The sequence below is a fragment of the Geotrypetes seraphini genome, chromosome 12 (assembly GCF_902459505.1).
Source record: "Geotrypetes seraphini chromosome 12, aGeoSer1.1, whole genome shotgun sequence".
NCBI classification, from domain to species: domain Eukaryota; kingdom Metazoa; phylum Chordata; class Amphibia; order Gymnophiona; family Dermophiidae; genus Geotrypetes; species Geotrypetes seraphini.
Window position 1 is genome coordinate 31,816,346 of NC_047095.1, and position 24,050 is coordinate 31,840,395.

At 39.4% G+C, this 24,050-nt stretch overlaps 1 protein-coding gene across 1 annotated transcript; it reads right to left on the reverse strand.

The window, feature by feature from the left end:
* Window positions 1–303: 303 nt before the first annotated feature.
* RPF1 (ribosome production factor 1 homolog) lies at window positions 304–23,894 on the reverse strand. Its single transcript, XM_033916958.1, has 9 exons — window positions 23,370–23,894; window positions 21,096–21,152; window positions 18,740–18,820; window positions 14,893–14,988; window positions 12,948–13,101; window positions 12,739–12,821; window positions 3,442–3,623; window positions 3,229–3,355; window positions 304–731 (listed from the first exon to the last, which is right to left on the reverse strand). The coding sequence occupies exons 1-9, from the start codon at window positions 23,577–23,579 to the stop codon at window positions 690–692; spliced, it is 1,032 nt and encodes a 343-aa protein (XP_033772849.1). The 5' UTR covers window positions 23,580–23,894; the 3' UTR covers window positions 304–689.
* Between the last annotated feature and the right edge of the window lie 156 nt (window positions 23,895–24,050).

The following is a 24,050-nucleotide window of genomic DNA, read 5'->3' on the forward strand; positions in this document are numbered from 1 at the left end:
GAGATAGTAAAAAAAAACAACAAACCCTTATGTACTAGCGCTGCTGCTGACCCAACAGCTAAAGGCACAGCCTCTGTAGTACCCTTTTGGTCTTTGGCCAGCAGGAAAGAGGCCACTTTTCTATCCTGGACCCAAGTCCACTAACTCCAGTTCATCCCAAGTCTAGTCATCCCTACGAAATAAAGATCCATACCTTGGTACTAGCCTACACCTCAAATTGGGCAGTTATACATTTTTATTAAAAAAATTATGAAGCAAAATTATGAAATTTTTGTCCTGTTCAAAATAGTGAAGAGGTCACAATGGGGTTTTGTTTTTTTATTAAATACGTTTAGAAATGCCACTTGATCCATGTATAGTTTCTGCTAGTCAAATCAGGAAAATAGTGGGATGGAACAATGGACTTTCCACAAACAAACAGAGCCATGGATGGTGTCAAAATGCTTATTAATGTCCAAATCACAAATGGTCAAGAATCGACACAGAATTGTGTTTTGGCGTAAACATACACCTACATCAGGGGTTCACAAATACTGTGAGATGAGCATTGCTGACAAAACAGCACTCTGAAAAATATAAATAAAATGTAATTCGAAAAAAAGTACAAGCAGCTCAAGAATGTTAGGAACTGCACAAACAGCATCTGCTAGTGCCAGAAGACAAATGAGGGTATTTTTCCATAGATATCTCTATAAGTGAAATTTCCTCCTGCTGGTATCCATTTCATGCCGCTGAAATGTAAGCAGAAAATAATTTGACATTAATATACTAGAGTATATACAGTAGTAATGAAACATGCCATGAGCCAGCACAAGAGTAGGGAAGAATAGCAGCTATACAGACTCTCAACTCAGGAAGTTGAGATGAAGTGGAAATAAATACTGAACAGCTACCAGAGGTGGTAGTGTCCAGGTCTGTAAGACACTCCATACATCCCACTCATTCACAACTATGATATCATCAAATTCTGCACAAAAACCATGCTAAACTTCACAAGCTTTTGGAAGCTACAGCAATAGGCTCTATGCTTAGTATGATATTACTAAAGTGAACCACAGCCATTTACAGTACAAACTCAAACAATTATATTGGCATAAAAGGTTAAACTATAAAAAGAATACAATTATGCCAGTACATTGCCTATATTTTATTATATTATGTTAATCTTTCCCAACCCTTTTCTCTCAGAGAAGCTGAAGCATAGCTAAACAAAAAAAAATAACATTTTGTTTTTCTTTTCATACTTGTTTGCCAGTTAGCTGAAGAGAGCTTGGGGATTATTTAGTAAGTAAAAACCAAAACTTTTTAAAACAGCAGACAACCCAGCTAGCCCAAAATATATAACTCATACTGGATAAAGATGGAAACTGGGCTTGAAGGATGTTTTAACAGTGGTCAATCAAACTCACAAGTTCCAGACAGGATTCAAAAAAGGGCAGTGGAGTCAGTGCACCAAACCTTTAACTCTGGTTCCAACTATATATACTCTAATATAAACTGGAATATTTGGGCCAAACAAAAGAGAGGAAAGCTAAAAAGAATATGTCAGAGGCAGGTGTAGTGAGGGAATAGAGGAGAAACGACAAATGGATAGCAACCACTTGAATAATAATTAGTACACAAGATAGCAGAAATGGGAAACTGGAACCAGTGGTTCCCAATCTTGTCCTGGAGGACCACCATATAATGGGAGGTGACAGGCATGCAAATCTGCCCCATGCGTATTCATTAAGGCTATCCTGAAAACCTGACTGGCTGGTGGTCCTCTAGGACAGGCTTGGGAACCACTGACTGGAACCAACATGATGGAAAAATAAAATGTGCAGGTAACAAAGGTAAAAAAAATATTTTGAATGTTTTAAGTGGAATATGTTGGCTTTGGCAAACATGCATAGCAAATGTCTATTCAGTAGAAAAGGAAATGCATTTCTGTTTTTTATTTCTCCAGTGTTGCAGCACATGCTAAGTTTAACTTTTTGAGCTATCAATTCATTTTTTGTCTAAATATTTTTATTTCTAATTCATGATCCCTTGTTCTATGTTTGGTGAGGGTCTATCAGCGTGATAGTAATGGCAGGTGGGGAAATTGGAGGGGGGGATTGGAGAGGGAGGCCCTCTTTTATTTTCTTCCCTAGCATGTCTAAAACCATTTAGTTGGTGGGGATCCCCAATTACCCCAGCTGAGTACCTCTAAAGCTAAACAGAACTCCCCTCTACCAAGCTTTGCAGTTGGCAATATCATCCTTGGCTGCCTGCCAAGTTGGTAAAAAGGGGTTCTGGTCACCTTCGGAGAAAGTCTTCAGCAGACAGAGCTTGGGGGGATCCTCAATAGGTGGGAGTAGAGAAAACTTGGGCTCAGGCCCACTCAAAATTGGCTGTCTGGCTATACTACTTGACTCCCAATATATGAAAAAGAAGTTGTAAGACTTGAGCCGAGTGTAAAGTTTCTTTTTAGTTACATGTTCCTCTTTTTTCTTTTCTTTATTATATGGTGTGGCATTCTGTACAACTGGTTTGCTTGTTCAATTGGTTTAAGTATCATAAATTAAAAGGCAAATCTCCTACAATTTCTCAAGTCATACAGGAGGAAGAAACACTTCCACACCTCCTCTTGCCAGGCTGAAGCACACAAAAGGTTTCAAATACATGAATAAATAGCCAACACATAATATTCATTTAATTCAGAAATGACTGGTTTCTTGTCAGTGAATACTAAATTGAGTCTGGTCCTTCAGTAATAAGGCACCAAACATTGTTAAGGTGAGGCAAATATTTGTGTAAAGAAAGTCCTGAAAAACGCGTGCACATTTTTCTGTACTGCACTTTTTCATACCACAATTTGTGGGCCATTAGTCTACTGCATCATGAATATTTCTTTTTTTCTTCAGGTGTTTGTTAGGAAATTAGGAACTGAATCTCAATGCACAGTTTTTAACACACAGCTTGTTACAGCATGACTCACCAAGGGCTCCTTTTACAAAGGCGCGTTAGGGACTTAATGCGCGCTAAAATGCCACATGCGCTAGCCGCTACTGCCTCCTCTTGAGCAGGCGGTAGTTTTTTGGCTAGCGCGCACTAATCCGGTACGTGCGCTAAAAACGCTAGCGCACCTTCGTAAAAGGAGCCCCAAGTGTTTTCTCTTTATAACTAGGGTAGATCTCCGATAATCAGTTCTGCTACAGGACAGAACTCGTACATCAGTGTAAAAAGGCTTAGTACTAGACTTACCTTGTGAACCCACTCGTACTCTCCAAATTTTGAATCAAAAGTTCCTTTTTGGAGAGATCTCAGTTTCAGGGTGAAACGAGGCCCAAGTTCTTGTATTCCTACTTTTTTCTCACTCTTGAAAATGTATCTTTGGAAATGAGAGGAAAGGTGTTATAAAAGAAAATATCAGGCACTGCTTGTGTATTAAAAAGACCTGCAACAAGGAGAAGCTACCTGTGAAAGCGAAAGAAAATGTAGTCCCGCTGATTGTGGAATGTGGCAACTTGCCGTCCTGTGAACTGGGGATCATGTGGAAAAAGAGAAGCAAACATACGACCAACAGAATGACCAAGTCGTGTTGTAAAGTTATTCAGAATTACTTCTGGCTGGTGTTCAGTGGGTGCCTTTCCCTTTCTCTGAAAATTAGGAAGGGATAAAATGACAAGATGAAGGTAACAATTTAACTAAAAGCCCCTCCATAAATATTCATAGTTCAAAATTAGTATAGGCCTGATTTGAATTCTTCAGGTTGCAGAATTGCTACAATGGAGTTCTCTGAAAAAAAATAACCAGCCAGCTTAGTCAATTCTAAATGGAAAGGGTAGGGTGGGGGAACACACACTTTGCTTTTGTGGAAAGGAAATTCCTTCAATGAAAAAATGTGAACCAGTCCAGACTACATTTCCCCATGTTAAGATTTTCCATCTCTCTTCTAATCCAATAGGAATTTTATATACCATTATTACCCTCAAAACGGTTTATAAGATACTCATTAATTGAGGACAAGCAAGCAATATATTCTTACATGTGGGTGATGTCATCCATGAAGCCCCGGTAGAGAGAGTCAAAAAGTATTCCGTCACTTTAAGTCTTTTGAAGACTGCCCATACTGTGCATATGCCAGTGTCTTCCTCCCCTTCATCAGCTCGCAGAACAATCAGTTCTCAGTTTTCCACAGAGCTGAGAAGCTGTTCTTTGGAGTTTCTCCAGGCGTGAAAAGCTTTACAACTTTTTGTGCCTTCCCAATTCAATTTCTTCATATTTTTTATGTTTTATTGTAAAACTCAAATTTTCACCATTTGGGCTCTCCCTCAGCCTGTTTTCATGCCGGGAACACTGAACCTTTTTCGAGTTACTATCTACTCAACCTTCTCAGACTATTCTTTGACCTTGTGTCAGTGATGTTCTCCTCAATGTTCAAGCCTCCTAGTGGCTTCAAGCGGTGCACCGGGGGAGTCAAAGAACTATTTTGACTATAGACTCACATAATTGGTATGTCCGGTACCTTGTCCGGAGCACCATGATATTTCCTGCCCACTTTGCTCTAAACTGCAAAAGAGGTTGCTCACAGCAAGACACGTGCAGTACAAAAAATTTTGGGGAACAGCTCCATCTGCATCGAGGATGCCCACAGACTCTGACACCTTGTTCCGCATCTGCTTTGTTAGTGCTGCCTCTTTTATGGGACACTTGTAAGAAAGCTAAGAAGCATAAAAACCTCTTCCCCTCCAGGCATACATCAACTCCATCGACACATTCGAAGCGTAGACGCACAGAGACAAGGTCGCCATTGTTGCAACTGGTGTCTCCTTTGAGGCTTGCCTTGAAACCTGACATTGCCTGCACTTTCTGTACTGACATTGGTACCAATACAGACTCTGCAAATTCAGATAGGTGAGCTATTGCAGTCACACATGAAGCAAATACCTGCTCCAGCTTCATCAAGAGATCATTCTCAGACTCCACATCATTGACATTTCCCTTCAAGAAGGCCTCCTTCTTCCTCCAAGGAACAGAGTTGTTCTTCACTTTCTCAACATTCTTCTCGGAGATCACATTAACGCTCACCTTAATGTCTATCTCAAGGTAGTCCTCAGTACTTTATTTGAAGCTCTCCTCGATGCTCACCTCGACCTCTGCCTCAACTTTCTACATCTCCGAGGCCTGACATAGAGGAGTATGATTGTGATTTATCTCCTCGTTCATCGTCTGTTTACTCAAAATTTTCTGCAGAGGAGTCCTATGGCATATCCTCAGACCTGTCTCCTCCACCTCCTTTTAGAAGATCCCCACCAGAAAGCCTGTCTTTCATAAAATTAATTATACAGACGGGGCAAGCTCTTCTTATAAATATAGAATTGGAAATAGAGCCTAGAACACAGCTTGAAGCTCTGGACTACAAAGAGTGGCCCAAGGTTTGTGCCAAGCTACCTCTTCATAATTTAATGAGAGTCTTTATTTAAAAATTGGGAACCACCACTCTGACCCAGTAGCCCCATGCAAATTAGATACCTTATAGAGGATCCAATCTTGCCCAGGTTTTGACAAACTGTAATTAAAGCACCAGTCTTTACTTGTGGAGTCAGTGTTGAAAAAAGTAAATAGCTCCAGAACTTATGCCAGCACTCCACCAGGAAGAGAAGGTAGAACTCTTGATATGTAAATTCATACATAGAGTATTCCAAGGACCTATGTTAGTCAACAGAATTCTGAATTACAACTTTTATAAGACATTCTACATCAGTGGTCTCAAACTCGCGGCCAGGGGGCCACATGCAGCCCACCAGGTACTATTTTAAGACCCTCAGTATGTTTATCATAATCACAAAAGTAAAATAAAACAGTTTCTTCATCATATGTCTCTTTAGCTATAAATTACAATATTATTATTAAGACTTAGCCAAAAGGAAAGATTTATAAATTATAAGAACATAAGAATTGCCGCTGCTGGGTCAGACCAGTGGTCCATCGTGCCCAGCAGTCCGCTCATGTGGCAGCCCTTAGGTCAAAGGCCAGTGCCCTAACTGAGACTAGCCTTACTGAACTTGTCTAACTTATGTCTTGAATCCCTGGAGGGTGTTTTCCCCTATAACAGCCTCCAGAAGAGCGTTCCAGTTTTCTACCACTCTCTGGGTGAGAAGAACTTCCTTAAGTTTGTACAGAATCTATCCCCTTTCAACTTTAGAGTGCCCTCTCAATCTCCCTACCTTGGAGAGGGTGAACAGTCTGTCTTTATCTGCTAAGTCTATTCCCTTCAGTATTTTGAATATTTCGATAATGTCCCCTCTCAGTCTCCTCTTTTCAAGGGAGAAGAGGCCCAGTTTCTCCGATCTCTCACTGTACGGCAACTCCTCCAGCCCCTTAACCATTTTAGTCGCTCTTCTCTGGACCCTTTTGAGTAGTACTGTGTCCTTGTTCATGTATGGCGACCAGTGCTAGATGCAGTACTCCAGGTGAGGGCACACCATGGCCTGGTAAGCGGCATGATAACCTTTTCCGATCTGTTTGTGATCCCCTTCTTAATCAATCCTAGCATTCTGTTTGTTATTTTCGCAGCCACTGCACATTGCGCAGACAGCTTCATCAACTTGTCGATCAGAACTCCCAAGCCTCTTTCCTGGGAGATCTCTCCAAGTACTGCCCCGGACATCCTGTATTTGTGCATGAAATTTTTGTTACCGACATGTATCACTTTACACTTATCCACACTGAATCTCATTTGCCAAGTCGATACCTATTTCTCGAGCTTGATTATGTCACGTTGCAGATCTTCACAATCCCCCTGTGTCTTCACTACTCTGAATAACTTTGTATCGTCCACAAATTTAATCACCTCACTCGTCGTACCAATGTCCAGATCATTTATAAAGATGTTGAAGTGCAAGGGTCCAAGCACCGAGCTCTGCAGCATCCCACTGGTGATGCTCTTCCAGTCAGAGTATTGTCCATTTACCCCCACTCTCTAGCTAATTTTTAATCCACGTGAATATTTCACCCTTGATTCCATGGCTCACAATTTTCCGAAGCAGTCGTTCATGTGGAACCTTGTCAAACGCCTTCTGAAAATCCAGATATACAATGTCGACCGGGTCACCCTTGTCTATCTGCCTGTTTACTCCCTCGAAGAAGTGCAGCAAGTTCATCAAACAAGATATGTCTTTGCTGAAACCGCGCTGGCTGGTCTTCATCAGACTGTTTCAGTCAAGATGATCAATAAAGTTGTCCTTTATCAGCACCTCTACCATCTTTCCCGATAACGAGGTCAGACTCACCGGTCTGTAATTTCCCAGATCTCCCCGTTAACCTTTTTTGAAGATCAGCGTAACATTCGCTACCTTCCAGTCTTCCGGAATCTTTCCCGATTTGATCGACAGATTGGCTATTAGTTGAAGCAGTTCAGCTATAGTCCCTTTTAGTTCCTTGATGACCCTCGGATGGATGCCATCCGGTCCCGGGGATTTATCGCTCTTAAGCCTATCGATCTGCCTGCATACCTCTTCTAGACTGACTGTCAACCCTGTCAGTTTCCAGTCTTCGTTTCCAGCATATAGCCTGATAGGTTCCGATATGCTGTGTATATCCTCTTCAGTAAATACAGACACAAAAAATGTGTTCAGTTTGTCAGCAATTGCTTTGTCCTCCTTTAGCACTCCCTTTATTCCATAGTCATCCAATGGTCCCACCGCTTCCTTCGCAGGTCGTTTCCCCTTAATATAGCGACACTTTTGATATAGTCTCTCAGACATCAGCAGTATCCATTACTAGACTCAACAGGCATGGCTTAGAATCTCTGTCTCGATGTGAATGTGCAAGAAGGCCTTTCCAGCATATCCTGCTTAGAAGACGATCTCTTCAGGGAACATATATAGGAAACTACACAAATTATTTTTTAAAATGAGGATTGCATGACTACTTTATCCTCTTCTAAGTCCGCGTGAACTTAGGCATCCAAGAAATACTCCACCATCTCCAGACATCCCTTGCATGACAGAAAGCGTAGATATGACCAACCTTCCACATCCTCTCGAGCTTCTACTCAGAGAAACCCCAGGCAATAAAGAACACAAAAAGCTCTGTCACAGCCACAGTCCAAACACAGGCAGTCTTTATGGCTCCATACTACAGAGCCTAGCCAGTGTTTTCCACACTAAGAACATAAGAATTGCCTTACTGGGAAAGATCGAGCCCAGTATCCTGTTTCCGACAGTGGCCAACCCAGGTCCCAAGTATCTAGCTAGATCTCAAGTAAAACAAATTTTATGCTGTTTATCCTAGGAATAAGCAGTGGATTTCCCCAAGCTATCTTAATAATGGCCTAAGGACTTCACTTTTAGGAAATTATCCAAATCTCTTCAGTTAGTACCAAACAATTGAACTCCATTGAAACAGAAGAAAAGAGAAGGATGGGCCCAGGGAATTTCTCCAGAGACAAACTACATTTCTGTTCTGCTCTGAAACTCATGACAAAAGAGCAAAGATAGCGTTCAATTCTTAACCCTACTCCTTTGCCCTCAAACCCAGCCCGCTGATTAACCATTCCCCTTAACTGTATCCATGACATCCTATTTGTCTGTCTTGCCTGTTTAGATTGTAAGCTCTTTCGAGCAGGGACTATTTTCTTACTCTGTGACTGTGCAGCGCTGCGTGCATCTGGTAACCCTATAGAAATAATTAATAGTAGTAAAACCCTTATCACATTTAAAGGGGTAACAGGGACACATCATTGATACAAGGAATAAAAATGTTAAGCAGATGACAAAGTACTATCTTCAACACTTCAGTGTTAGCACTATTCAAAGACAGGGAATTTATTCTCCAGGAACCAAGAAACTATCTATAATGCTCTATTTTGAGAGCCCATAAAAAACAATGCACCTTTCAAAATAATCAGCAACTTCTTAGCTACTCCTGCAACTCAGCAATGCAAATTAATAGAGCACCAAAACAGGAAAAAAAACCTTCCCTATACAAAAGATTTAGGCTCCCTTTTACTAAGCCATGGGGGCAAATGCTCTAACACCCAGAGCATTTAACACGTCAGCTTGCACTACTGGGCTTAGTAAAAGAGGGGGTTAAAATTCAACAAGGCACTAACCAGGATAAGCAGAAGACAAATTGTTTTTCCCAATGAATCTTATCTAAGAAACATTCTGAAACACACGTCTTATTTAAATACATTTGTGCCCAAAAAAAGTTCAGCTGTTAATTTTAGGAAAATGAGCTTCACTAGCTTTTAAACAAGGGGTTTATATCTCCAATACAATTTGTGGTGCAAAAGAATTCATAGACTTAAGTCATGCAGCCCATCCCTCAATGAGAGCCCAACTGGTCTCCACCAGAGTACAAACTGCTAAGAGCTGCTCTGCAAATCTGGAATGCCTTACAAAATGTTTACTAGAGTCTGTTCTTCTCCATAGTTTACATTTAGCAAGATGATAAAATCTATGTCTCAGAAAAATTTGTCAGAAAGTTTATTTTGATTCATCAAGTTAAAACAGATTAACTTTGATAGTTATTGACTAATTTATATAATCTTAATTCTGATGTTCTGAATTGCACTCATAAGAATTTGCAAAAAAGAATTGCATTCTTTTATGTATAAGGTTGTATATATGTTTTAGTGTTGGGCCTGTAGCATTCAAAACTTGTGGGAAACCTATCAACCCGCAAGATGTTTGAGATCTGAGGGAGGGATGTTGCTCATCAGTTTAAAAGAAAATGGGATTCGTTATGCTAAATCTAGAATATCTATTTTCTCACTTGATGGTAAGAATCTCTGGAATTAAATTCCAGGTATAGTAAGATTATGCAAAGATCGTATGACTTTTAAGAAAATGTTAAAAACACAATTATCTGTGGACGCCTATCTCTAACCCTGTGGTTATTATTTGTTTTAGATTTAAAGAATTCTGTATTAAGGAAATTTGTGGGGAAGATTAACATAGAAACATGACGTCAGATAAAGGCCAAATGGCCCATCTAGTCTACCCATCCACAGTAACCATCCCATGTCCTCTTGAATTCAGACACAGTCTCTATTTCCACCACCTCTTCCGGGAGATTGTTCCACCAATCTACCACCCTTTCAGTAAAAAAGTATTTCCTCAGATTACTTCGGAGTCTATCACCTCTTAACTTCATCCTATGCCCTCTCATTGCAGTTTCCTTTCAAATGAAAAACTCGACTCATGCACATTTATATTATGTAAGTATTTAAACGTCTCTATTATATCTCCCCTCTCCCGCCTTTTCTCCAAAGTATACAGATTGAGATCTTTAAGTCTGTCCCCATACGCCTTATCACGAAGACCACACACCATTTTAGTAGTCTTCCTCTGGACCGACTCCATCCTTTTTACGATCAAACAATTTTTTATTGATTCAAAAAACAAATATAATCACCAATGGCAAATTTAGGAATATAGCTAATACAAAGAACATCTAAAGTCCTGCATCAATTTCAATTGTAACATCAGAAGACAGAATAATACAGAAATATTGACACTGCAAGAATGAAAATACAATAGTGAAAAGTACATAACAACATTCCTACCCCTCCACCACCCCCCAACCTCAAGATATGTGAATAAAGAGATTAGGCCATGACTATACAAAAAGAATAAATAACTCTTCGGCAAGCTCAACAGAGGAATAACCCAAAGAAACATTATAACACACCAGGACCCTGGATTATTATGAACCCCAGTGAAACCCCTTCTTAGACCATTAATTCCTGGCCCTCCCAAACCCTCGCCCACCTACCCAAACCCCGCCTCCCCCCAGTCATGCAGTGAAAAAGAGATAAGCATGAAAGTGTGTGTGCGTGCACCAGTCAGAACCACCATATCAAATCTCCCCAAAAGGAGGAATGGCCGCATTCCCCAAGCAATTGAAAAGAGAGCTGCGCACACAATGAGGCAACGATTGTATATAGGGCCTCATACAGAATTAAAAAAGTTTTGATTTCCTAAAAGTCAAATGAAGATCCCAGAATTCCCATAGCAATAACTCATGAAGACAATTGCGCCAATATCTAAAGGAAGGAAATGACTCCTGTGTCCAATGTCATAAGATGCACGTTTTCCCTACAATACAAGATTTGAGAACCTATAGATGAGGACCCTTACCCGTGACCCCTAACAGAGAAACCTGCCCCAGAAGAACACCTATGGAATATAGCTGAAGTGGTTGCTGGAGGATATCCGCAAGATACTGAAAAAGAGCCCACCAATATTGAACAAGCTGGGGACAGGTCCAAAAAGAATATATGAAAGTATTTGAGGTTTGATGACCATGTTGGGAAACATAAGCACGACATAAAGACACAATATTGGCACTCTCGCAATTCCGCAGAACCAACCCAGTAGGGAATAAGCCGCAAGAGTTGAAAGAAGTCCTCCTCTCAAATATCCATAGCCAAATCTTTGCCCCAGCGAGCTAAAATAGATGCAATCGATTTAGCTGGAAGACGCTGCACCAACCGCTGGTGAAAATATGCAATAGACAGCGATTCCTCAGTATCAGGAGCAAAAAGATCATCCAAAAGTTGAGCTACATCTATTGATAAGGAAGAGCAAACAATAACTTTACATAATGACTTAGTTGCCCATAAGCAAAAAGCTCTCTCCATTTCCCCCCTCCCCCCAAGACTTCCCAGGGAAGTCAAAGGTATCAGCTGGCCCTTAGATGTAAGAAAATGCTGGAGCTGAACAAATCCCAAAGACCCCAATCTACGGTAAGTAGAACTCCCCGTCCCTGGTAAGAAATCCCCACTCCCTTGCAATGGCAAATAGCAAGTACAACGAGAACTAAAATGACCCCAACGAGTCAAGACTTTCTATAAACTCTGGGCCGCCTGGAACAAGACAGAAGAATGAATATATAATAGTAGAACTCCCGGACAAGCATGGAGTACATAAAGAGGATGAAGAGGGGTGAACCAAGTACATTCCATAGCTAAGGGAGTATGAAACTCTGTAGAGTTGAACCAATCACCTAGATGTCTAAGAAGACAGGCCAAGTTATAGAGCCTCAGATCTGGGATTCCTAACCCCCCTCTGCACCAGTTACCCACCAAAATTGAAAAGGACACCTTGGCCTTCTTCACTCCCCAGCAGAACCGGCTAAGTATACGATGTGGAGTCTTCATGTCTGCAGCATGCAAATATATTGGAAGAATTTGTAGACAGTACAACCATCTAGGAAAGATAACCATTTTATAAAAGACTAATGTGCCCCATAATAGATAAAGGAAGGTCCTCCCATTGTTTAAACGAAGATCTAGTGGCTGCCAACAGACGGGGAATATTAAGGTCATAAAGATTTGCAGTATCCATCCCTAGAGTTATACCCAAATATTGAAAGGAGGCCAAAGCTTTGCGCAGAAGACAATGAAACCTCTCCCTGGGAAGGCCATGAGGAAAAACTCCAGATATTCAGATTTAGCAAAATTCAATTTGAAGCCCGAGAAGTCTCCAAACTCTGCAAGAGTTTCCAACAAAACCAGCAAAGATAGACTAGGGCGAGTGATCGAGCACCAGCAGATCATCTGCAAAGGCAAATAACTTAAAGTTCTTAGAACCATGAACCACCCCCTCAATCTCAGGATTAAACAAGATATCCCTAATATTCATTAATCTCATTGATTTGCATTTGGGCCCCCTTTTTCCTTGGACCTCCATGCACTATAAAGGCTGCTTGGACAGAATTTATGCCACCAAGCAGATGACCACTGCCAACTAACAAACTCACCTTTATTTCTTTACGCAAGCGGACATTGCTCATTTTAAAATGAGCTGTTGGACCTTCAGGCAAATGACTTAAAACAAGTCCATATGTTAATAGTGAGTTAAGGAATCTGATAAAAATCAAAAAGTTTATTATACATATACATAATTTTCTTAATTATAATCACACTTTTTTAAAAATCACATCTCCATCCTCAAACACTCCAAGGATACTTGGCATTTTGCGATCTTCATTAATGACTATCAAATCTGTAAATCCTCTTGAAATGCACTGTGGGATAATATTTTTCAGAGCCAGACCTCTACGATAGTACACATGGGAGTTGGGGATAATGCTGGACAACTGCCCACAAAACCTCACGCACCTCTGTAAACACAAACCTGATTAGTGCATGTTTAAAATGTGAAATATGAATTTTAACATCTATAACAAAAGATTAAGCTCTTACCAGTAGGTTAATCTTATGTTCTTTTTTGTAAATCCACACTCTATTCCTGGACAAGTGGGTTATGCATCTCCAGTAACGAGACTGCTTGTAGGAAGCCTGATTTACATAATTTTTAGACCCTCCTCTCTTACCTCAGGAGTGCCCTCAGGTATCCAGTTCATAGAAAAGCAAACAGTTACCTGTATAGGACATAGACAAAAGGAAGGGGTACAGGGAAACTCCCTGACAAATAAGTCTAATCATAATATGAAAAGTCATAACAATCAAACAATTGAAACAGGTTATTAAACAGTAGAAACTGTGCTAAATGGAGACAGTCTGCACTAACAGAGGGGGCGGGGGGCACGGCCTAGGGACACCCAAGGCATTACAAATCGGATGGTACTTTTAGAAAGGCTGATCAAGAAACCATAAGTCCAGCTTACCAGTACTTATTAAGGCAGGCAATCAGTGAATCAGCAACTCCCAGGAGTAGAGTGTGGCTTTACAGGAAAGAAGATTAGTAAAGGTATGAACCTAATCTTTCATTCTTGTACAATCCCACTCTATTCCTGGACACGTGGGACATAACAGAGCAGTCCCATAGAGTCAGGGTGGGACTGATTAGCCTGTTGCTAAAAGGAAGGAACCAAAAGCAGAATCCTGCTTGGCTGCCACATCGATCCTGTAAAACTTGGTAAAAGTATGAAAAGAGGATCAAGTTGCAGCCTTGCAAATCTCCTCCAAAGAAAAATCAATGACGATTCTGTCTAAGAGGAGGAAACACCTCCAGTAGAATAAGCCCTCACAGAAAGAGGGGGCTTCTTGCTGGCAGCAGTGTAGGCAGATGAGATAGCCACACGGATCCATCTATAAATGGTGACTTTTTAAAGAAAAAGAAATACGAGCAGAAAAGACTAGCTCCTACTGTCTCACTTGTAGAAATGCAACTGGATGCCTGAGGTAAGAGGGTCTAAAAATAATGTAAATGAGGCTTCCTACAAGCAGTCTCGCGACTGGAGATGCATAACCCACCTGTCCAGGAATAGAAAGGGATTGTACAAGAATTTCTCATTTTATTAAGATGTTGTCATCCTAAAGTTGATTGTTATTCACACTGAAAAAACTGAATGCTAAAACACTCAAATTATGCTTCCGATACATAAATGAACAAAGTTATAAACACTTTTGCCTTTATATTAGTGGATGTGAAGGAAACTCATTGTTTGTTTTTTTGTAGCAGTATCATGCAGCAATTTAACACATGCTCATGTGCCTCTGACAATCCTAAGTGTGAACCACTTCTCTTCCTTTGCTCTTCCTACCACATAAACCCAAAATTCACCCTCAAAACATTTTAATTGCTGTTGGTACAAACAGATGTTTCAAATAACAGCAATGCAGACATTACAAGATAAGCTATGTTAGGCCCAATTATGCATTCAAAGGGTTATTAATCAATTAGGTTAATTGTACACCACAAAATTCAAGGACAAAGATCACTCTAAAATGCTGTTTAGTCATTTTTTACACTAGATTTCATACTGAATTGAATGTTTTTAAAAAATGGCATTCAAATGTAAATTCTGGTTAGTAAGGGTCTTTTTGCTAATATACAGAAATATTACAAAGAAAACCTTAAACAAATCAAAGAAAAAGCACCCAGTTTCTCATTATGGTATTTAGAAACAATAGTTCATTTGACTTATTGTGAAATACTAAATATTTACCCCCCGAGGCCGGTCTGATGTTGTAATGAGAATTTTGGGAACAGTCTGTCGGTTGAAGTAAGGTGCAAATTCATCTGTAGCTTCATCAAAAGCCACCTGTGAACAGGAAATGAGTTAGGCACAAGCAGATCAGCCTATCAAATTCTGAAGTCAGTATATGTTTTTGAAGATTTAAATAACCATGTGGAGTAAGTAAGCAGGTCAATATGGAATATTTAATAGGTGCCTAATAATTTAATACAAGTTATTATTGACCACGCAATACCCAGCTGGAATCTGAGTCATATACAGCTCAAAAACAGAACAATGACAAGATTCCAATAAAAAATTATTACAATATTAATCAAATCAGTACATACACACAGCAAAAATCACTATTTAATATCCTCAATAAAACCTCTTTCACTACACATAAATATCATCCATACTTAACAGTCTAACTCTTTTTATCCCAACAATATAAGTAAACTTTCCTTCTAACCCAGGAAATAAGATAAGCCCATCACATACAGTTAACTGAACTTTCTCTGCATTACAGGTCTATAACTTTTGTAACACATCTGAAAATGTTGTTTAATTTTCAGAACACAGTAACATAGTAAATGACGGCAGATAAAAATCTGAACGGTCTATCCAGACTGCCCATTAGTTATACCCATTAAAAATACATGATTAATACTTGTCTCTTCTTTGATATTTCTGGGTCATAGACTGTAAAGTCCACCTGGTATTGTCCTAGATTCCAAATGCTGAAGTTGCCGTCCAAGTTCACTCCAGCCTATCCAACCATCCTGTTTGCAGGATATCTACCATAAAGTCTGGTCAGTAACATCATGTTCCAAGCTGGTAGAGTTTCCATTGATGCCCTCCCCAGCCCAATCCTACACCAAATCATCACATATGGGACACAGAGCATGCAAGTCTGTCTAGTACCATCCTTAACTCTTTAATTTGCATTCTTCATTTTCTAATTAGAGATCCCATGCTTTTTTAAATTCCATCACCGTTTCCTCTCCACCACTTCCCTTGGGAGGGCATTCCAGGCATCTACCACCCTTTCCGTGAAAAATAATTTCCTAACATTGCTCCTGAGTCTTCCTCCCCTGCAACCTCAGATTATGCCCTCTAGTTTTACCATTTTTTCTTCTCTGGAAAAGATTTGGTTATATATTAATATCTTTCAAGTATTTAAATGTTTATATTAGGCTCAGATCTAAGCTCAGCGTGCAGATCATTCTAAAATTGAGGGGCTGCTCTCTGTCAGTGCTTTACCTCTAATGATGCCAAACACAATTCTTTAGAGCAGTGCTTCTCAACCCAATCCCCATGGCACACCCAACCAGACATCTTTTCAAGATATTCACAATTATATGATTGTAGGGACAGAGAAAGTACCTGCACATTTGTACAGCACCGCGAACATCTAGAAGCACTATAAAAATGATTAGTAAAAGGCTGAATCACTTTTCATTCCCAGATATTATGATGGTCCATGGTGGACATCTGTCTGCATCTGAGGAAATACTTAAAAAGTCAGTGGTTTTCCTGTCAAATGCTGTGAGAAAAATACCACAACGAACTCTAAATTGTGGCCATGATGGCCACAGTAAAACTGGGCCTACTGATAGAATCCTGGAGGGGTAGGGGAAAGACTTCAAACTGCTGAGAAACCCCCCCCCCCCCCCCCACACACACACACATCCAAGAAACTAAAGAGCAAAAAGGGCCAGGGTATACTGTATATGCTTAAAAACAGAAAAATAAAGCTCAAGTACTAAGAGCCACAAAGAGACAAAGCACCTCCATTTCACTGTAGAACTATGGGAACAGGCATTCATGATGAAAATTTAAATTTCAAAAATTCCTGGGAAGTTCTGGAAGCATCCAAACATTGCTCTGAAATGAGAAGTAGCTCAGTGGCCATAGAACCTGGGAAACTGGGCTTGATACCCACTGCAGCTCTTTCTGACTTTGGGCAAGGGAACCATCCATTACCACAGCTACAAAATAAGTACTTGTATATAATATGTAAACCGCTTTGACTTTAACCATAGAAAGTCACTACATCGAGTACCATTCCCTTTCCTTTCCCTAATTATCACCCATATGTATGATGGACAATTCACATGTCTTCAGAGAATCAATCTGATGTAAGTACATCCTCAGACTCTGAATGATCTAAGATAGAGTACCTACTACTGGTCTCATATTGCCATAATGTAATTCAAGATAAACAACTTAATTAAATTTGCGGATACTAAACGGCAGCCCTAATCTGAGGATATCCACTCAAGTGTATTCATTTTCTGAAAAAGGGTATTGTGTATAACTCGTTGGCCATTATTTCTATGAAGTAATACATCAACTACATTTCATCTTTATTTTTTTTTAAACCCTCAATATAAAAAAAAATTATAACACTATCATGAACTAAAAACTATTGGAATGGCATGGGAGGTGGAAGAATACCACTTTCAGGTACTTGCATGAAGTAATATGCCACATCAAGATTGTTGATTAGGAAGGCAGCTATAAGGCAATAAACATATCCTACAACATTTAATAGTGGAAGAAGTACTTTCTTATTGAGATTGGCAGAATAAATTCTATACTCTAATGTTGTGGGAAGCTAGGTACCTGTCTTTAACCCTTCAAGCAAAAGAAGTAATTTCTTCTGATATGAGATTTTTGTACCCAAATCTCTCACTCTCAGAAGTTTCAAGTTTATTAAGATTTTGATTTACACGCAATATCAAATATTTTCAATGCGTATTACAAAAATTAAAATTGGGGAAAAAAATAAATCATTTAAACAATAGACATAAAAACATATCCATAGACAGTAAAGAATACATAAGGACTACTGGGATAAAATTACATTTGTTTAAAATAAAAAAAAAAAAAAAAAAGAAATGTATGAGAAACAAATGAGGCAGGGCACTACTTTACACTTCTTCCTCCATATTCGTGGTTTCAGCATTCACGGTTTCGATTATTCACGGTTTTTAGCTTGCTGGCTCCTCTCCCCAAATTACATCAGCTTGCATAGAGAAATCGCTGATTCCCAGCACTTTCTTCACTGTGTTTTGCCTCTCCTCCAGGAACAGACCAGGTCTCCCACCATGTTATTCACGGTTTTACTATATTCATGATGGTTTTTAATAGAAAACAGCGAATAACATATGATAAAGTTATTTGCGGTTTTTCTGTATTTGCGGTTCTGTTAATCCCCTATCACAGCAAATACGGAGGGAGAAGTATACTTTTACCACTGCTTGCTAGTTAATTATATCTATCTATGAACAGAGGAGAGATATGGTGTTGGGAATAGGAAGAGGAGAATGATTGAAAGGGGAGTGGAGACTGGAATAAGAACCACAACCTCTATTGCTAAAGGGAAAGGGTTTTAAGTAAATCTTGGCTGTGGCATTTTAAGATTTGGAATGCAAGCATAGGAAGGGAGATGGGGATTTCATGTGTTACACATTTATGCAATAGTTATGGTACATTTATGCAGTAGTACTGTACTGAACTTTACTACTATAAAAACAATTTAAACTAAGTAGCATGCCACATCAGATACACATTTTTTCAAAAACAAGTGGCATCAGAAAGCCATTAGATTACATAACTGAACTCTTTAACTACTGCAGTGGATGTACTTCCCGTCTTCTTTTTGAGTGAAAATCAAACACAAGATCTAAAGTCATGAGCTGGAGACAGTCCTTTATTGACCTTTCTTAGCTAGAAGATCAACCCCAATGGGATCACAAAATTGTTTAGATCCAGGCCAAACCAGGCTTAATCCTTTCTAACAAAAACTGTATGTATTTTTAATCAAGATTACCTCTTCATCTGTGGGGTCTACTATTGTTTCATCATAAATTCGCTGGTTTTCAATTGTCTTTGGTACTGGTTTTGGTGGTGCCTAAGGGAAGAAAAATTGTTTTTTTAAAAATTTTAAAAACCCTCCTTCATGCTTTGCAATCACTTTGCAGCATTTTTAAAATATTAATAAAGCATACACACCTCACAAAGCTAGATGACTAGATGTTAAAAGTTTAAAATAATATTTCAAGCCAGCCTGGTCAGCTCAGGTCTTATTTATTATTCTATGTAGAATACTGAAAAATTATTATCCATGTTAATAAAATGAAACACAAAAAATCAAAATGAAAATGTTTCTATGGCACTATTACATCTTCCACAGCAGAGGCATAGTCACAGTCCCTGGTTGGAAGGCATTATTAATTAAAACCATTATTAATTAAACCCATAAATTAATTTAAAGCCGTTATTAATTAAACTCCTAGTTGCCAGATTCAGGCCCAATGATTTCACAGTTTTAAAAGGAACCTTGGATCATGGTCACTGGCTGAGAACTGTAGCTGGCATACTGGGTTATTATAAATTGGAAGGAGTTAAGAAGACAAAAAATCTCAAGGTAGCTGTAAATTAAGACTTGTGTTGCCAGATGCCAGCCTTGATTTCAACTGAACTGGAAGATGCCAGGGCAGATTGCCAGGTCACAAGAAAGGTTCCAATTGTCAATTGTCAGTTTGACTTTTCATATTAAAATGCCTTACACCTCTTCTGATCTCTAGGCAGCTAAAACAGCCTTTAAAAAGTTCCCATCTTCCATCATATTCTACGTTTAATTTATGTGCAAGCTAAAATCAGAGTATATGAATTACTATTACTGGCACTATTATATAAATAAATAGCCTACTCTATAAAAGAGGGGTCATAACATATAAACTGGAAGAAAGAGACCTACTCTCAATTCTTGGAACCGTCTTGAACCTTTGGGCTTTCAAGTTTGCACTGCTTAATTAACACTAGTTAGAAACACCAATGGGTTCTGAAAATTTAATAAATAGCAGAGAGAGGCAATTAGTTCATGGGAACTTTTTGACAAAAAGTCAGAAATTCACCAGGGCTAGTCAAGCATACAGCACCCTAGAGTGCCTGCAAGGTTACCCACAAACATCATATAACGCCATCCTTTAGCTCTTGCTCAATAAAATTTTTTTGTATACAGTACATATAAAAATCTAATAAATATGAATTCAGAAGAGCAAAAATTGATAATAGTAATAATAAAGTGCCCAAAGTGTCAAGTGCAAAATCACAATGTTCCAGAATTTCAAAAAGCACAGAAAAGTGCAAAAATCACTGCTTAATGAGCCTTGTGAAAGCAGGAAATCACATATGTCCAATAAACTTAAACTACCATCTACAAGGACTTATCTCAGAAGCCGCCAATATCCATCTAATAAGAGGGTCTGTTGTCCAGGAGTGCCAACTGATCGTCCTACAGAGCCCCGTTTCGTATCCTTCATCAGGGGCAAACTCAGGGACGTCTCCCACCAAAGGTTAAATCAAACGCTGTTCCTCTCCAAGGATTTTATTTCTCTTTCAACTTTAGAAGTTGTTTCCACGATCAATAGCAGATAAGTTAGTTTTGCACTTTAAATATAAGTTTAAAATTAAAGTTCAAAAAGATCTGATTGAGACCTATGAAGATAGGAGGTAAGTCATGGGTATTCATTGGCTCATGTGAAAATAGTCACCTCTGAGGTCTCTGAGGAGAATCATGCTGTATGACTTAATGAAGTAGTGTTGAGTCATATACATATAATTAGGCTTTATTTGGACTCCGACCTATTCAAGTGGATCCTCATAATTTTAGGCATTATTTTTTTTTATTGTTAACCAGTTAGATAATATTTTAGAGGTGGTATATCAAATAAAACTAACCCATACATAAACACCTATATACAAGGAGCCGCTGAAAAGTTCTCAGCCCAACTAACAAAGTTGGGGTAGTCTCCATCTAGCAATTTTCCACTTTTTTCATTCCGTATTTTTCCAATGGAATAAAAAAAGTGGAAAATCATTGGACTAAGAGCCTCTTTTACAAAACCGCGCTAGCAGCTGCCCTGCGCTAACGGCCCCGAAGCCCATAGAAATTTAAAGGGCTTCGGGGCTGTTGCTGTGCGGCTTTGTAAAAGAGGCAGTAAGTGTTTAGCCCTCAAAGAGATTGCCCCAACTTTGTTCTTTGGGCTAAGAAATTTTCAAAAGCCCCTTGTATAAAGCCAGGCCAATTTTTTAAAATATTCAGTGTATACCCCCTTCCTACCTTATACATCGATGCTAAGATAAGAAATTAAAATCAGATTTATTTTGGTATGTCATTTTACCTTATCTCCAAGAGCCTCCCTTTCTTTTTTTCTTTTTTTCTTAATTGCTAACTTTTCCTAAAAAAGCAAAAAACAAAGCTCATTAATGAAGAGGGAGAACATACAGCAGTGTATACTGCCTAGCAATTATTCTGTACAATGCATGGAGAGACAGAAAACCCTCAATACCAAGAAATGCAGTTTGAGGCTAAGGGTCATGATTACTAAAAAGCTTAGCATGTGCTAACAGATGTTAATACACACTAAGTCATGTGTGGACCACAGGAATAAAATGGGTCGCATAACAGAGTATGCTAATATCCATTAATGCACTAAGTTTCAGTAAATGTGGGCCTAAAAAATATTACATAAAAATCCACAAATAGCCTCAACTGAATTTGGAAGAAAGCACTTTGGCACAAATATTAATGTGAACAGCAGTAAATTTGGGAGACTGAGATCATAGACAACATACAATTTAGAAATGTCATTATATTAGCAAAATTACACTATCTGTAAATACTCCTCTAAATGACAGTGGACATGAATACAGGTACTAAGGATAATGTCTAAGGAGTAGAGCACTTTTTCTCGCTTAACAACATTTAAGATATACAGTAAAACCTTAGTTTGCGAGCATAATTGGTCCGGAAGCATGCTTGTAACCCAAAGCACTCGTATATCAAAGCAAATTTCCCCATAGGAAATAATGGAAACTCAGACGATTCGTTCCACAACCCAAAATCTTTAATACAAAATATAGTACTGTATATATTGCAAGACCTTGTTCGTTTTGAATTGGGTGTGATGCTTTTATTACATTCAGCCACGCTCAGCGTGAGATGTGCATATGTTGTGCGCGCTTGAACTGCGGGTACTTGTATTACATTCAGCTACACTCAGCGATGCGCATATATTGTGCGTACTTGACGCGACGTGCTTATACGTGCTCGTACTGCAAGACAATGCTCATTTATCGAGTTAAAATTCAATAAAATGATTTGCTCGTCTTGCAAACCACTTTACTCGTTATCCAAGGTTTGACTGTATAAGCCTTTTTTCAACAGCAGTGACTCAATCGCTGTTTGAAAATCGGCCAACAGCGATTGAGTCACTATCTTTAGTGAATCTGGGCCTGACTGCTTAGGTGCCCCCAAGCACCTATAAACGGTGCCTAGCAGAAGATTGACAATTGCAGCTAAGTGCCATTTATAGAATCAGGGCTTTCATATCTCGTTTCATTTCGTTATTCCACATACTATATCACCTTTCAAGGACAAATCAACAAAGCAGTTCAGAAAAGTATTTTTTGTATGTTTAAAATATAATATCAATGCATAGAGCCCCATCTTCCTGTGTAAATGATATATAATAAATAATTGTGTACCACATACAAGTCACCATTCCCAAGAAAGTAAGCAATTTAATAAACTCTTATTCATCATGACAGGGGTTACCATACAACATATTACGAAAAATTGGGATCGTGTAAACAATACCTTTTGGTGAAATTCTTTGTTAATGTTTTGTTAATGTGTCACATTAACAAAATGGAACCTGTTCTGGCCATACAACAGGTGCATTTAAATAAATTTAGGAAGGTTTGGGAACCATTAGAAAAATACTGTAAAGATTGATAATATTTTTTCTTTTCCGTTGCTGATTGTACACATCCAGGGAGGGGGGAAGGTGGGATATTTAGGGTCTATTGACTGGGGAAATGAGGGAGGGATATTTGTTTTGAAGGAATATTGTAAGAGCTCTAAGTGATGTTAAATGTAAATTGATTGTATACTGTTTCACACTTATTGAAAATTTTAAAATCAATACATTACATTACTGATTTCTATTCCGCCTCAACCTTGCAGTTCTGGGCGGATTACAAAAGAGACATCTGGACATTTCCAGGATGATTACAAAGAGACTTCTGGACTTTTCCATTAGAGTTACAAGAAGAAGAACGTTTCCAGAGGAGTTACAAAAAGAATGGTGTAGTATAGTTTAGGGAATGGGATACGGCAAGGAGGATTGGGCTATTCCAGTGGATATACAATTCGGGATGCTGTACAGATAGGATTTAGTGCAGTTTCAGTATATATGCAGTTAGGGAAGCAGTTGACAATCTTGGGCTTTGAGGGGAAGAGTAACTGGTGAAGAAGGGAGGATGGGGGAGTCACACTGAGGGGAATCCAGGTTGGAGTTATGACATCTGTATAAAGATAAATTTAAAAAAAAAAAAGAGAGTAAGCAAAAGCACACTCGAGGACAGGCCTCGCTTGGCGTCCAACTCCTCACCTTCCGCCGCTCCTGCTTGAAGCGCAGAAACATGAAGTGCCTGCGCTGCTTGTTTTTGATCTCCGAGATATTCAACGTGGGCGGGAAGAGAACCTCTCCCTGTCCTTGCCGCTCCGCAACCTCGTTTCTCGCACCGGTATCACTAACACCTGCCATTTTCTGTCGCTTCTTCCCTTCCTCCCCTCGCAACTGTTCTTCGCTACCGGCCATGGCTTCAGCATTAAAGCACCACGAAAATGACGCCACCACGCTTCGACCTCTTCGGCTTCCCCTTCCGAGGTCGGGGCTCGCGCAAGTGCTCGTCCTCCGTGAATTCCAAGCCTCGTCCCGTGTAATTCAAGCCTCACTCTGATGCTCCAATAGCTTTTTCAGTGCGTTCCAAGCCTTATTCTGGCTGTGGCCACTAATTTCTGCAGTACGTTTTAAAGTGCTTTTTGGTGATTGCTGTTCATTCAATAATGTGATAGCTGTAGACAGTCACTCAGAGGCGGTGTTTGGGAGCAATAGAGCAAGGTGTAAGAATAAACTGCTCTGCTGTAGTCTCTCTCGATCCTATAATCCCCAGGATCTGTTCTCTTGTTCCATGCCTCACAATCCCTCTGCTGTTTTTCTCATCCTCCCCCCACTAGCTGCTCCCACGTGGCCTTCAACATTTGGTTAGTGTAACAACACCCCCCCCCC

Excerpts from the sequence above, each read along its gene's own strand:
- RPF1 (XM_033916958.1), bottom strand. The coding sequence starts at position 23,579 with ATGGCCGGTAGCGAAGAACAGTTGCGAGGGGAGGAAGGGAAGAAGCGA. Across the intron at positions 21,153-23,369 it reads TCAAGCAGGAGCGGCGGAAG|GAAAAGTTAGCAATTAAGAA; the intron begins GTGAGGAGTTGG and ends TTGCTTTTTTAG. Across the intron at positions 732-3,228 it reads AGTACGAGTGGGTTCACAAG|CGGCATGAAATGGATACCAG; the intron begins GTAAGTCTAGTA and ends CTTACATTTCAG.